Source organism: Rhinatrema bivittatum, chromosome 3, assembly GCF_901001135.1.
Source record: "Rhinatrema bivittatum chromosome 3, aRhiBiv1.1, whole genome shotgun sequence".
Classification (NCBI taxonomy): Eukaryota; Metazoa; Chordata; class Amphibia; order Gymnophiona; family Rhinatrematidae; genus Rhinatrema; species Rhinatrema bivittatum.
Window position 1 is genome coordinate 199315502 of NC_042617.1, and position 14428 is coordinate 199329929.

At 45.5% G+C, this 14428-nt stretch overlaps 1 protein-coding gene across 4 annotated transcripts in view; it reads left to right on the forward strand.

Annotated features, from left to right (window-relative positions):
• Positions 1-14428, forward strand: part of GPR137B (G protein-coupled receptor 137B) — a 101775-nt gene that overhangs the window by 69818 nt on the left and 17529 nt on the right. For 3 of the 4 annotated variants that reach the window (XM_029594107.1, XM_029594104.1, XM_029594105.1), the window contains exon 5: positions 11143-11271. In XM_029594107.1, coding sequence (XP_029449967.1) covers positions 11143-11271 — 129 coding nt within the window. Of the gene's footprint in view, positions 1-9862; positions 10092-11142; positions 11272-14428 lie in introns of those variants that run through there. The other variant, XM_029594106.1, reaches the window with a different exon arrangement.

A 14428-nucleotide genomic window follows, 5' to 3' on the forward strand; every position in this document is an offset into this window, starting at 1 on the left:
TGTCCACCAAGAATTCAGATCTCCTTTTGCAATAGTGACTCCCAACCTTCACAATAGACCCATGGCAGGGTTGACAGACTGGATGGCCTCTTAATGCACATTAGCTTTAATGCCACTCTTAACGCAAAAAATCTAACTACACCCCAGAGACGTAATTAAGTATCTATGTTAAAATTGTGTATTAGTGCAGTTTTAATGTGTGCAACTAGCAGTGGCTTTTAAAGCATGAACCACTAAAAGCTTATGCCCTATAGTGAACTGTGCATTAACATGCATTATTAACACGTTTTTATAAATAGGCCCCTTCATCAGACAATACGACAGTTAACGGGTAATTTCTGCTCAGGCGAGAAAGTAAAAGGCACTTCAGGGGCAGTAGAGTCATAGAAAGGTAATCAGGATCCAGAAAACGGCATACATAATTTATATATTTCCAACTTAATGAATAATAGCTCCCCCTGCCAATATGGAGATCCTGCAATCCAAATAGCATACCTGTTTATTGTTCTTTATGCCAACACTATCCAGTATAAACCAAAATCCATTTAAGAAGCAAAAAAATTAAGTAATCACATACTAAAATTCCAGTTTGAATGTAGAAAAATCAACATGCCCTTTAAGGCTCTAGATTTATTGAAATTTGACCTGGACCAAAATATATTTGCAGAGACATCTGGGTAGTTTAATGACTAAAAAATATTCACATTCAAAGTACAAAAAATAGGGCAACAAAAGTGTTGCACATCTGATCTTTGCATGAATCTATGTTTTACATGGTTTCAGGTTCTGCCCTTTTTCTCAGCTGTCATATGCCTTTTTTTTTTCTTCTTCAATAGCACACACTTCCTCCTCATCTTATCTTACAACAAATGTATCCCTTTCAATTAGATCATGCACATCTGGATGAAAGGATGGAGAGAAGTTACTGATCATGCTCCACTTTCTGACAATTGCATGCACTATGACATGAAGTAAAAAAATAAATAAATTGCAGAATAGAAAAGTGCACAGGAAATGGGGTTGAAGGAATGCCCACTGGCGTAATGAGCAACTCTGCAGTCTCTTTTTTCCCCTTGAGGTAACGTGGGTCAACATGTACCTACCAGTCCACAATCACCTGAGCATGCTGTTACGAGAGCTGGAAGTTCTGGCAAAGGCACAGTAGGACTTGAACAGAAGAGCGAGGCCACTTCATCATTAGCTTTCACCACTACCCCGTTCAGCCCACTCAACCAAATTCCATTCTTGAATAACTCTTTTTATACTTTACCTTTCTTTCTTCTATTTTGTATCATGTGACAGAAAGTCCCTGTTGATCTTTTGTCTTTGGTACTCCCCAAAGATGAAACCCCTTTACCGTGTACTACTTGGAGTATGGAAAATTCTCACATCACTTACTTTAAGTACTGTTTTATTATGGGCGCGGTTTTCATTAAGCCACATAGCAGCAAGATAGACGGGAACCTTTGGAATTGCGTAACTCTAGCAAATGTTCTCTTTGAAAATTCACTAAAGTTATGATGAATCTGGGCTACAATGTGCCATGGAGCAGAAAATCAAAGTTTTCGCAGGCTTTACCAGGAGTTAGAGCCTCAAGCATAGTCCAGACAATGAAACAAATTTTTCAGGAGCTATAGGTCCCTTTGGATCACCTATCAGTTAAACTTTGTCAATTGCATGATTGACAGCTAAATACCCCCCTCCCCCAAATGCACAAAATGCATAAATTTAGCCAGTCAAAGAAATGGGGGTTCTTGGGATGGGTTTAGAGGGCCAGATGAGAGGAAAGGGGGGAAGGCCCTTCAGATAATTTGTTGAATGAATTTCTCAGGGGGTGGAAGGGAGGAGAGGGAAAGTGACCTTAGAGACCCTAGTTTTTATTAATTTTTTAAAATTCGGCATCTCCCCTCTGCCCTCCCCCGCCGCAGCATTTCCCTTTCTCCTTGCATTGTTTCCTTTCTCTCATCTGCCGCCTTCATCCTCATGTGCCAGCGATGTGATGCTGGGCTATTTAATTTGAGCTCCCTTCAATGATACACTGGCTCAGGCTGCACTTGCTTCTCCTGGTGAAGCAGCAGCAGCAAACTCAGATAGGAGCAGGGCCGGTGCGAGGGGCTCAGCGGCCCTAGGCAAGCCATCGTGCTGAGTGCTTGTCTCCTGCCATCTTTCTCTCGTGGGCCTTCCTGATTGGAAGGGGGGAGAGCGGAAGCTGTGCACGCGTGCGCATGCAAACAGCGGCTTGCACCTCTTTCTTTCAGCTGCCGGCATCCCCGTGGCCTCTCCGGCTGCCACTGGCTCGTCGCCTCCCCCTAGATGGCAAAAGAGCGGAGTGGCCTCAGTCACCGGTGGGAGGGAGAGGGAGGGAAGTGGGCGAGACTCAGGCACCAGAGCCGGCACAAGGGAGAAAGAGAATGACCCCGGGTAGCAGAAGAAGAGGGAAAAGAGTGGAGGGGCCTCAGTCACAGGTGAGTTGGAGAGCAGCTGGTAAAGATCAGTCACCTGAACTGGAGGAAGGGAGAGCGGTGATTGCAGGGAGGGGCGCTTCGGACCAGGTTCAGTTATCAGAGCCAGCGGGAGAGAGGCACCGAAGCAGGGGAGGCAGGAGCCAGGCTATGTCGGTGATGGCACGGGGTGAGCGGAAAGGCACAGGGCAGCAGATCTCCATGGCTCTTGTTGCTGTGGCTGCTGCCCCTGGGTCCCTAGGTTGTGGTCTAGTTCGCCTAGTACTTCCACCGGCCCTGGGTTGCAGCAGGATGGGGACTGGGTGCTATCCACTGATGCGCTAGCCTAGCCCCTTCCGATGATGTAATCTTTTGATTTTGACACGTCGGCCTGGTTCCCGCCAATGATGTGATCTCTATCAATTTGTGCATGCGCTCTAATGATGTGTCAGAATGGGCCTCACTGTACTAGTTGTTCTGTTTGGGGCAAAAGTAGGCGAGCTGAAAAATTGTGTTCAACAGGCCAGGCATAGCCCATGGCTGTAAGTAGGAACCTCTTAACTAACTGATTAGAGTTAGGAGAATTTTCAGCAAGAACATAAGATCATAAGAACATGCCAAACTGGGTCAGACCAAGGGTCCATCAGGCCCAACATCCTGTTTCCAACAGTGTCCAATCCAGGCCATAAGAACCTGGCAAGTCCCCAAAAACTAAGTCTATTCCAGGTTACCGTTGCTAGTAATAGCAGTGGCTATTTTCTAAGTCAACTTAATTAATAGCAGTTAATGGACTTCTCCTCCAAGAACTTATCCAATCCTTTTTTAAACACAGCTATACTAACTGCATTAACCACATCCTCTGGCAACAAATTCCAGAGTTTAATTGTGCATTGAGTAAAGAAGAACTTTCTTCGATTAGTTTTAAATGTGCCACATGCTAACTTCATGGAGTGCCCCTAGTCTTTCTATTATCTGAAAGACTAAATAACTGATTCACATCTACCCGTTCTAGACCTCTCATGATTTTAAACACCTCTATTATATCCCCCCTCAGCCGACTCTTCTCCAAGCTGAAAAGTCCTAACCTCTTTAGTCTTTCCTCATAGGGGAGCTGTTCCATTCCCTTTATCATTTTGGTAGCTCTTCTGTGTACCTTCTCCATTGCAATTATATCTTTTTTGAGATGCGGCGACCAGAATTGTACACAGAATTCAAGGTGGGGTCTCACCATGGAGCGATACAGAGGCATTATGACATTTTCCGTTTTATTCACCATTCCCTTTCTAATAATTCCCAACATTCTATTTGCTTTTTTCACTGCCGCAGCACACTGAACCGACAATTTCAATGTATTATCCACTATGACGCCTAGATCTCTTTCTTAGGTGGTAGCACCTAATATGGAACCTAACATTGTGTAACTATAGAATGGGTTATTTTTCCCTATATGCATCACCTTGCACTTATCCACATTAAATTTCATCTGCCATTTAGATGCCCAATTTTCCAGTCTCACAAGGTCTTCCTGCAATTTATCACAATCTGCTTGTGATTTAACTACTCTGAACAATTTTGTATCATCTGCAAATTTGATTACCTCACTCGTCGTATTTCTTTCCAGATCATTTATAAATATATTGAAAGTAAGGGTCCCAATATAGATCCCTGAGGCAGACAGAGGAGAATTCCCAGCACTACATGACCAATTTTACTGAGTAATCTTGGAAGACTAGAATTTTAGTGTTGTGCTTCAAAGATTTCTCAGAGCAGAATGCCTGTAAAACCTCCGTCTTCTAGCCAAAATTCAAGATGTGAGCTATCACCACTCGGGGCCATTCAGCTTGTTCTTTCCGAATTCCAAGACAGTAGGCACATTCAATATGCAATGGGCCACGAGATTGAGGGAGGCCTATTTCCATCGGTAACCATGATTCCAGAAAGAAAGGCAGCTCGGAATCCAGAATTGATTCCGGGAGGCCAATGAATCGCAGATTATTGCCCCTCGATCTGTTCTCGAGATCAGAGTATTACAGCTGGTGAGGCCTAAGAACATAAGAAATTGCCATACTGGGTCAGACCTAGGGTCCCATTAAGCCCAACATCCTGTTTTCAACAGTGGCCACTCCAGGTTACAAGTACCTGGCAAGTACCCAAACACTAAGCAGATTCCATGCTACTGATGCCAGTAATAGCAGTGGCTATTCTCTAAGACATCTTGATTAATAGCATTTCATGGACTTCTCCTCCATTAACTTTTCTAAACCCAGCTACACTAACACATCCTCTGGCAACAAATTCCAGAGCTTAATTGTGTGTAGAGGGGAAAAGAATTTTCTCCGATTACTTTTAAATGTGCTACTTGCTAACTTCATGAAGTGCCCCTTAGTCCTATTATCCAAAAGAGTAAATAACAGATTCACATTTACCCATTCTAGACTTCTCATGGTTTTAAAGACCTCTATCATATCCCCCCTCAGCCGTCTCTTCTCCAAGCTGAACAGCCCTAACCTTTTTAGCCTTTCCTCGCTGGGGAGCTGTTCCATCTCTTTATCATTTTGGTTGCCCTTCTCTGTACCTTCTCCATCGCAACTATGTCTTTTTTGAGATGTGGTGACCAGAATTGTACATAGACGTTCTTCTTGCCTGTGGACCAATGCCTTCAAAGCAATCAGTTCCTCTGACATTCTATGTATGGCGTCTTGATTGTCAGAAACCCTCTGTTCCACATCTGAGAATTTGACTTTGAAACTTTGAATTTGAACCTCTGATCCACAAAGTCGAATTTGACTTTGAAACTTCCTCCAGTTTGTCAGCGATATTTTTAAATTCTGGCTGCAGAGCCAACTTGAGGTCAGTAGCCACCGAACCAGGTAGGACCTCCTTCTCTGGGGTTGCATGGCAATCCGCCATTTTGCCTTCACTGGGCTTTATACTTTCTCTGTCCTTATCCTTCTTAACCACTCATGCAGATATGCCAAAAAACAAAAAAATCCCGTGAGTGAATAATCAGGAATTCCACCAAAGCTAATCCGAATTTGTGCAGTTATAGGCGCAGATGGGGGAAGATTCGGTGGGCCAGAGACCAGAGCAAAGTAACCTTCATCCCACCTCGCTCACAGCACCACGTGATCCCCCCCCCCCCCCCCAAGATTTTTAATTGACAAATTGTATGCATCTGTACTGAATGCATTTCCAAAGAATTATGCATCAGAGCCTGTCAGAAATATTGCTGGACTTCCTTGCAGGATGGCAACAGGCAATAGATACTTCACAAAAATGTCAAATTTTATTTATAAAAATAAATCTATCGGTGATTCAACTGCTAAACATGTGAAAACAGGATGGCAAGCCAATAGTTATCAAAAATATTGTATTTTGTAATAAACACAATGAGGGAAAATCTTCAACAGGATTTTGGGAGTAGACTGGTTTTTAAAGGGTCTATTTGCCTAACTTTGGGCCGGACTTTCTCTACCATTCTGTCTCTATCGAAAAAAAAAAAGAAAAGCTTAGTCAATCAGGCTTTTTAGAAGTTAGTCCCTTACATTGGCCCTTTTGAAAATTTACTAGGGCTGAGTTTCTAAATTTAGATGCCTACCTTCACTAGGCCCCTAAATTTAGAAGCCTAAAGAGCAAGTGTCACCGGGGGTGAAGTCAGAGCTGGAAAAAAGAGGCACACTAGCAGGGCCGGCTCTGGGGCTTTTAAGGGGGAGGACTCTCTGTGGCTAACATTTGCCGAGCTGCCTCTACTGTGTCAGGACCACAATCAACAGCCGGCACACCAGCTAACCAGCACAAAGGGTGATGCCAGTAGTGCCTCTCATCTCCCAGCACCTTGGGTGACCGCCCAGCTCACCCTACCCAGAGGCTGGTTCTGAGCACCAGCTACCTAACTTAGACTCCTAAATCTGGGCAAATGATTTGCAGGTCTGAATTTGGGGACCTGAGTTTTAGGCTCCAACGTGTAGGTGAATTTAAAGCTCAAAACATAGGCTCCTATGTTCGGTTGAAATTAGGAAGGGCCAGATTCATTAAGGCTTTTCTCCCTTTTTGTGTCTATGGGAAAAACCTTTAGTGAATCAGGTACTTAGGTTCTGAAATTTAGGAGCTCAGCTTTTTTTGAATATCAGCCTCTAAGTGGTTAAAATTATCCCCTTTGAAAATTTAAATTTAGGTGGCCAAAAAGTAGGCAACCACACTTAGGGATTCCAATAGTAGGCTTTAGTCAAGGCAGCCTGATTTTTAGCACTTAGACAAGTTAATTCAGTTGAAAACCTGGGCACCAAGGTTTGGCCTAAAATATGCTTAACTCAGTCAAAATCTGCCCATGTAAATTAGATGCCCTAGCCCTTTCTGGAAATTGATCCCAATGTGCTTAATATAATTTTAAACAATGGTCTAATACATATTAAATAAATACATCTAATTTCTGGCTTTTGGTACTTCAAAGCAGATTACATTCAGGTCTTGAAGGTACTTCCCTGTCCCTAGACAGCTCAAGGTCTAAGGCCTAGATTCATCATTTCGCTATAATTATAGCGAAATGATTGCTTGCGAAAGGAAAAGGGGCATGGGCAGGCAAATGAGCAGCCGGCCGCATCACAGCACACGGCATTGCGTTATCATAATCTACGATATCGCACTCGCTAGTCATTTTCACCCCCGTAGCACCCCGGGAAAAACTGTAGCTATTCCCCATGAAATTGTCTGCGATAGTTTATCGCACATAGGGGCGGATTTTAAATGCCCTGCGCGCGTAAATCCGGCCGGATTTATGCGCGCCTATTTTGCATAGGCCACCGGCGCTCGCAGAGCCCCGGGACACGCGTAAGTCCCGGGGCTTTGTAAAAGGGGCGTGTCAGGAGGCGTGCCCGGAGCGACATGGTGTTTTGGGGGCGTGTCGCGCGTGACGCAGCGTTTCGGGGGCGGCGACGCGGGCGTGGTTTCGTCCCGGGGGTGTTCCAGGGGCGTGGCCGCGGCCTCCAGACCAGCCCCGGGACCGGAATACGGAGCGGGGCTGCAGGCCAGCGCGCGCAAAGTTACGCCTGCTGAAAGCAGGCGTAACTTTGCCGACAAAGGTAGGGGGGGTTTAGATAGGGGCGGGGTGGGTGGGTGGGTTAGGTAGGGGAAGGGAAGGGAAGGTGCGGGGGAGGGTGAAGGAAAGTTCCCTCCGAGGCCGCTCCGATTTCGGAGCGGCCTCGGAGGGAACAGGCAGCGCGCACTGGGCTCGGTGCGCGCAGGTTGCACAAATGTGCACCCCCTTGCGCTCGCCGACCCCGGATTTTATAGGCTACGCGCGTATCTTATAAAATCCAGCATACTTTTGTTCGCGCCTGGTGCGCAAACAAAAGTACGCGATCGTGCAAATTTTTAAAATCTACCCCATAGTGCTGGCAGCCCCTAATCTCCATCAACCCCGCCCAAACTCCTCCCTGTTGAATAATATATTTTTAATTTGTGTTCGCGATTCGCAATAGGCCATTATCGTGTGCGTTATGGCGTTATCGCATGCGATAACGGCCTATCGTAAAATGATGAATGAGCCTGTATAAGTTTGTACCTGAGGCAATGGAGAGTGAAGTAACTTACCCAAGATCACTTGGAGCAACAATGGGATTTGAACCCTGGTTTTCCTGGTTTAAAACCTGTTGCTGTAACCACTAACCAGTAGAATATTCCTCCGTACCATTCTCTCTCTCCATCCATCCATCTTCCCTTCAACCGGAAGAAGAAAAGAGCTTCTGGCCACATTTGCCTTCTAGCTGGGCTCCCTCTGGTGGTTTGAAAATGTGGTGCAGGCACAGTGCAAAGGAAAAACAATAGCAGTAAAGAAAATTCATGCTTACATCATCTTGGAAGGTTAAAATGTGTGCCTTACCTCACAAGAAGGCAAAAGGGCCTGAACCCTGGATCCCCACTGTCATGAGGGCACTGGGAATTTAAATTTCATGCTCAACAGATCAACATACAGAATAGCTATTATTTATTGAGCAATACACATCCAATATAAATAATTTTAAAACAAAAGCTTTAGTAATGCAAAATGAATGAAATGCCCATCAGATTTTAGAAAAAATTATTTTAGCCAACCATTACTTCAAAGCAGAGAAGGAGCAAAGTTTCCAGGGCCTCCAGAGACTCGGCCCAGTGTCATGGGTGGTCACTGAAGGGCATTACCCCCTCATCCCCCCTCCTCTCGCACAGTCTTTTCTCTTCCTCCTCGCCAGCCAGCAAGCGGAGAGTGACTCTTCGCTCCGTCTCCGTCTCCTACGCTGGCCAGATTAAACCTGGTGGTTTGTCATACCCCACAGTCTCTCAAGGACTCGCCTGTACTATGCTTTCAAACCACCAGAGTGAACGCAGCCAACCCTTCTGATTGAAGGGAAGGGGGAAGATGACTGGAGAGAGAAAGAATCTTGGGTGAGGTGGAAAGAGATCACTTTAGAGTTGGGGAAGAAAAGTTGGTGTGGACTCCATCACTCATTTATCCAAGTAATCAACCTGACCTGTGATGTAAAGTTCAAGTTTGAAGATTGCCTTCTCTTATCTCCTCAAATGTAACATTCTGAGATGTAGGCAGATGTCTGCCCACTTCCATTGTTCCAGTGCTCCCAAGCTAGACACAGGATGGCTAGACAATTGTGGCAACCCCAATGTTATTATATTCAGGGGCCAGATTTTATAACATGCGCGCGCAACTGTGCGCGCGCATGTTATAAAATCCGGGGTCGGCGTGCGCAAGGGGTTGCACACTTGTGCACCTTGCGCTCGCTGAGCCCCGATGGCTTTTCCTGTTCCCTCCGAGGCCGCTCCGAAATCGGAGCGGCCTCGGAGGGAACTTTGCTTCCGTCCCCCCACTTCCCTTCCCCTCCCTAAACCCCCCCAACCTTTGTTCCGTAAGTTGCGCCTGCCTCCAGGCAGGCGTACGTTGCGCAATCCCTCGGCACGGCCGCTGTGCCGGAGGCCTAGGTCCCGCCCCCACCCCGCCCCTTTCACAAAGCCCCAGGACATACGCACATCGCCAGGCTTTTAAAATCTGCCCCTCAGTGTTTCTTCTATCTGACTTAGAGCACACTGCCTCTGTGTGGACAACTCCAAAAGCAGTTCCCATGACCACCAAGACTTCATGATCTAACGTCTCCTCTGCACTAACTTCAGTCCAATTCTTCTTTGTACAGTGAGGAGCCTGCCACACTATTGAGATTCATCACAGAAGGTGGGAATGGAGAGTGTTTGTTGCTCCAGACTCAGTGATATTTTCAAGCTCAGGCAGGCCAAAGCAGCACCTTCATTGCCCAAGGACCCATTGGGGCATACAGAGGCAGCCACCAACCAGATAGCAAAAAAGTGCTCATAATTCTGAAAGGCAAGGAAGAGTAAGAGAAGAAAATTTCTCACCTTGCCTTTCCTTTTCCCCGTAGTCAGGAAAAAAACCAAACCAGAATATCAATAGAAGAAGCAATATGAATGGGGGAAAATCAGACTCTAAATGGAAGCTCAGCCTAGCATCAGTCATTCTGCAAGGCTATCTTGGATCACTCCAGAAGTCACTTTTGATACTAACAAAGAAGAGTACTGAAGCAGGATTAAGAATCGGTATCCTTTCAGTGGCGCAATGCACTTTTCTTTTGCTCTCTATTTACTTTTAAGGTCAGTGCTGCATTCATGGACTATTATTTGAATATTATTTGAATATTAAATCTGCACACCTTAGACAAATACGAGAGAGGGCACTATCTATTGCAGGATCAAAGCTGTGGAACTCATTACCATCCCAACTAAGAATGCAGCAGGAAAAAAATAAATTTAAAGCAGAACTTAAAACTTGGTTATTCCATGCGGCTTACAATGGAGATGAGAAATAGATATGCATGTAACTGTATAATCACAGGTAGCTTAGTGTTTTTAACCTTAAATAATACTGGAAGTATGTTTTATGCTTTTAGTATTTATTGGTTTAATATTTATGGCTTCTGATATTATTTTAGTATGTCCCTACATCTTTTAAATTTTATCTTCTGTTATTTTAATTGCTTGTAATTTCTTTTATTGTATTTTATTGTTATGTTAACCAATGTGAAGGCTACGCTGAGACAATGGTATATAAGCAATAATAAACCTTAAACCTTATATGCAAAATTGGAGCAATAAATCCATGTATGATGAAATAGTAGTAAATTAATGCTTTCTGTTACGGATTATAGTACAGTTTTGTCTGGTAATGTACCTGTGAGGGATGAGGTGTTTCCCCATTTACCCAACAGTAGCAGTGATTGTGAAAGTACTACATAAATGCCACTTAGATTCAGCTCATGCCTTTTCATTGGTAGCTCAAGGCAATTTCCATTCAGGTACTTCCTTGTCCCCAGAGGATTTACAGTCTAAGGGCCTAATTTACTAAGTCTTTTCTCCCATTCTGTATCTATAGGGAAAAATGCTTACTAAATGAAGCCCTAAGGGTGATATGACTTGCCCAAGCTCACAAGGAGTGGCAGTGGGATTTGAACCCTGCCTTCGATGCTTCAGAGCCCACTGCTCTAACCTGAAGGCTGCTCCTCCACTTCGCCAAGGCACCACACAATGAGACAAAACAGTGTGAATGAATTTCATGTTACTTGGGGGTTTTTTCCCATGCAGATTTCAAGACCCTGGCTTCGCTCTTAGTTATGTCATGCCTTTTCTCTTTGCTTTCCCCCAACAGGCTGACTTGAAATGTAAACTGGGAGATGCTGGATACATTGTATTTGGCATAATCCTTTTTGTATGGGAGCTCCTGCCCACCAGCTCTGTGGTGTACTTCTTCCGTGTTCGAAACCCTGTGCGTGATCTGGTGAGTACGATATAGTGAAAGTAGCTTAAGGCTCCAGGAAGCAGAAGAAAGTCAATTCCCTTCATCCCTTCCAATTCTTGGCCAGTTAGGATTAAACAAAGGAATAACAGCACTATCGGACTTTTTAGTAGCTGAAACATTGTATCCAAATTTTTGCAGTCATGCACATTTAACCTGAACTTGGTAGTATGTCCCAGTTAGAGAGAGATGGGGCTTAAATAGTCAAACAGATATAGTGGACCTTGGTAGTGAAACTCCACTGTGGAAAGGATGACCAGATCTCTGGTTTATGGCTCATGCTGAAGGAGAGTTGGTCCTAAATACCTCCTTATATGCTCATTTTCATTCAAACCACAGCTTGGGCTCAAGTTTTTGAATCCCATTCTTTTTAGTCACTTGACCTTCCTAAATAACTATTCACAACTGACTCCTAAGTTTGTTGAAAATTGTTCATATGTATGTGTGTATTGTGCATACATATTATTCTTTTGAGGGTTACATCCATATTCGCAACACACTAGACCATGGCACCATCAAGTGGAGTGAGTCCCACATGTCTGCTTTCCAGTGCTGTATTATATTTTGATTGTCTTGATTACAGGTATTTTTTTTTTCCATTTGCCCTTTTTTATAATCTGAACTTGTAAGTATTTTGAAGCATGCTTTAATTAATATGAAAATTATTAGTTTTGGTTACTATAACTTGCCAGCTAATTTTTAATGTGTTGTGGAGGTTGAAGACTACCAACCAGATCTGTGTAAGTTTGTTTCTAGGAAATTGGAATTTGACATGCCTTTTGCCTGTTGTCATTTTGTAGAGAAGACAAATAATGTTTCTTTGAGGTTCTATTAAAAAAAAAAAATAGACTGCCATTGTGTTTGGAAATGCATTTTTATATACATATAAAATATGCTATTTAAAAGGACATGGATGTTTGTGATCATTCTAGTAAAGGCTTAACACATAACATTTTGAAAATTAGCTTCTTTCTTGACTGGATGTATAAAGTGTAAATGGGAGCGTTTGCAGCACCAAGTCCAGGTACTGAAAAGTAGTGACTGAAAATGCTCTTCAATTTCAAGTGTGTTTATTGTTTTCTGCAGATAAGCAGGTTGAATTAGCCATGAATTCTGGGGATCGTCCTTTAGATGGCGGAGCTCCTCAAAGCACACAGAGCTGAGCTCTATGTGTCTGCCCGTGTATATAACTACATGGCTCCCGGTCTGCTTCCGTCATTGGCTTTCCGCGCTGCATGGTGCACGCAGAGTCTCCTCTGTCCTTACTTGGAAGGAATTTGCTGAAGGAAGAACATGACACCCTGGTCAACTCCAAGGATCTTAGTGACTCTGTCGCTTCCCAAGGCCATGGGCCTGGATTAATGCCAGGCAGAAGATAGGCCATGGACCCAGCTTCCCTGCTCCAGTTCCAGCAACCCGAACTTAGAGTCTCCTTGAATGGAGGAGTGAAGAACCTGCATGGAGCAGAATCAACCCTCCTGAATGATTAGGCTGGGCGATGGATCAATCCTGCCCCAGGCCCCTCACTGGGTTCCCCGAGAACAGGGATGGAGAAGCTTCTCGGAGGAACTTCCTGAGGTCCCTCCCGACCCTGCTTTTGGCAGGGGGTAGGACTGCTGCAGCAGCCCTGGATCTATTCTGGGGCCTGGACTTGTTACACCAAGCCAGACCTGGAGGCACGCTATGGAAGCGGAAGCCAGGAACCCAGCATAGCGGCTGGAATCAGCAGATGACTGGCCCCTCCTAACCCGTTGCTGTGGAGGGGAAGGGGCATAAGAAGCATCAAGAGCAACAACTTTCCTCCCGGCCCCTGATCAGGCTACCCGAGAGCAGGGACTGGGAGGCCCTCCTTGGAGGAGCTCTCAGCATCGGGGAATTGCTTCTATCGAGTGGCTGGTGTGTTGTAATTATCAATGAAGGCGCCATTGAGGCGGGCGCACTAAGACTGACGCATTGATGCTGTCACGCTGAAACGCATCGGGGCTGATGCAATAAGGCCAATTCATCGATGCCAGCGCACTGACGCCTGCAGGTTGACGCAGCCATATCAAGGCCAGTGTGCCAAAACCGGGCGCACAGATGCTACCATATTGAAGCCAACATGCGCCAAGGATGGAGTGTTAAAACTAGAATCCACACAGGCAGGACTGCAGCATCGATGCTGGTGCACAGAGACCAGCGTATTGAAATTGATGGGTGAAGCTGAAGTCGACACATCAAGCCAGCATGCTGAAATCTACGCACCAATGATGAGGCATCAACACTGGCGGATCAAGCTCCCAGCAAGATGCGGAGACCAGTGGCCTTCTACATTGCTGCCGGGAACGGAGTAGCCTGGGTACGTTCCCAAGGGATCTGATATACTACCCAGGAACATTAGGCGCAATGGAGGAATCATGCCATGGAATGACTGGTTAATGCCTGCGTGGCACGTAGATCCAGATACGGGTATCCAGCCATGTCAGGGACACCGGCTTGTCGGGCCACTTTCTGAGCAAACAATAGAGCCACCCTCAGCCAGCTCCCAGAGGGCGTTCACTAAAGGATGGGTGGAAGACGGTACGAGTGGGCTCTCAATAGGGGGGGAGGCCTGACTCGATTATTTAATTGGAGCTACCTCTCAGGGAATCTCCAAGCGGAAGTTCTGTGTTATGACTCCACCAGAGGGGCACTTCTTTGCCTCAGAGGCCCTCTTGAGGTCATAGGCAACAGCCATGGACATCCTGGCCACACCAAGAGGAGGCAGTTGCTCTCAGGATGTCTTGATTCCTCTGCACAATCTGAAGTGGTGCACTGGTAAAGACTGGGTTCAGAAACTACGTGTACCCCCACGCGGAGGTCGCTAAGTATCCGGGAGACCTTACAGGGCGTGCATGCCAGGGGGAATGCTGAAGGTGAATGCGGCACTCATCTGGGTGCCTTCAGCCCTTGAGGCCAGATCATTGCTGTTGCCCAGCTAGCAACCCCCCCCCCCAAAGGAGCGGCCTGCAGGGGAGGGAGAAAGACCTAAGTCAGTTTCTACTTAATTAAGTAGAAGGTGGCAGTACAGGGCTGCAGTTGACTGCGTGGTATACGCCCAATGGAGACCCCAAGATCCTGCAAAGCAGTAGCCTTGGCCTAAAACCTCTACATGCCCTGA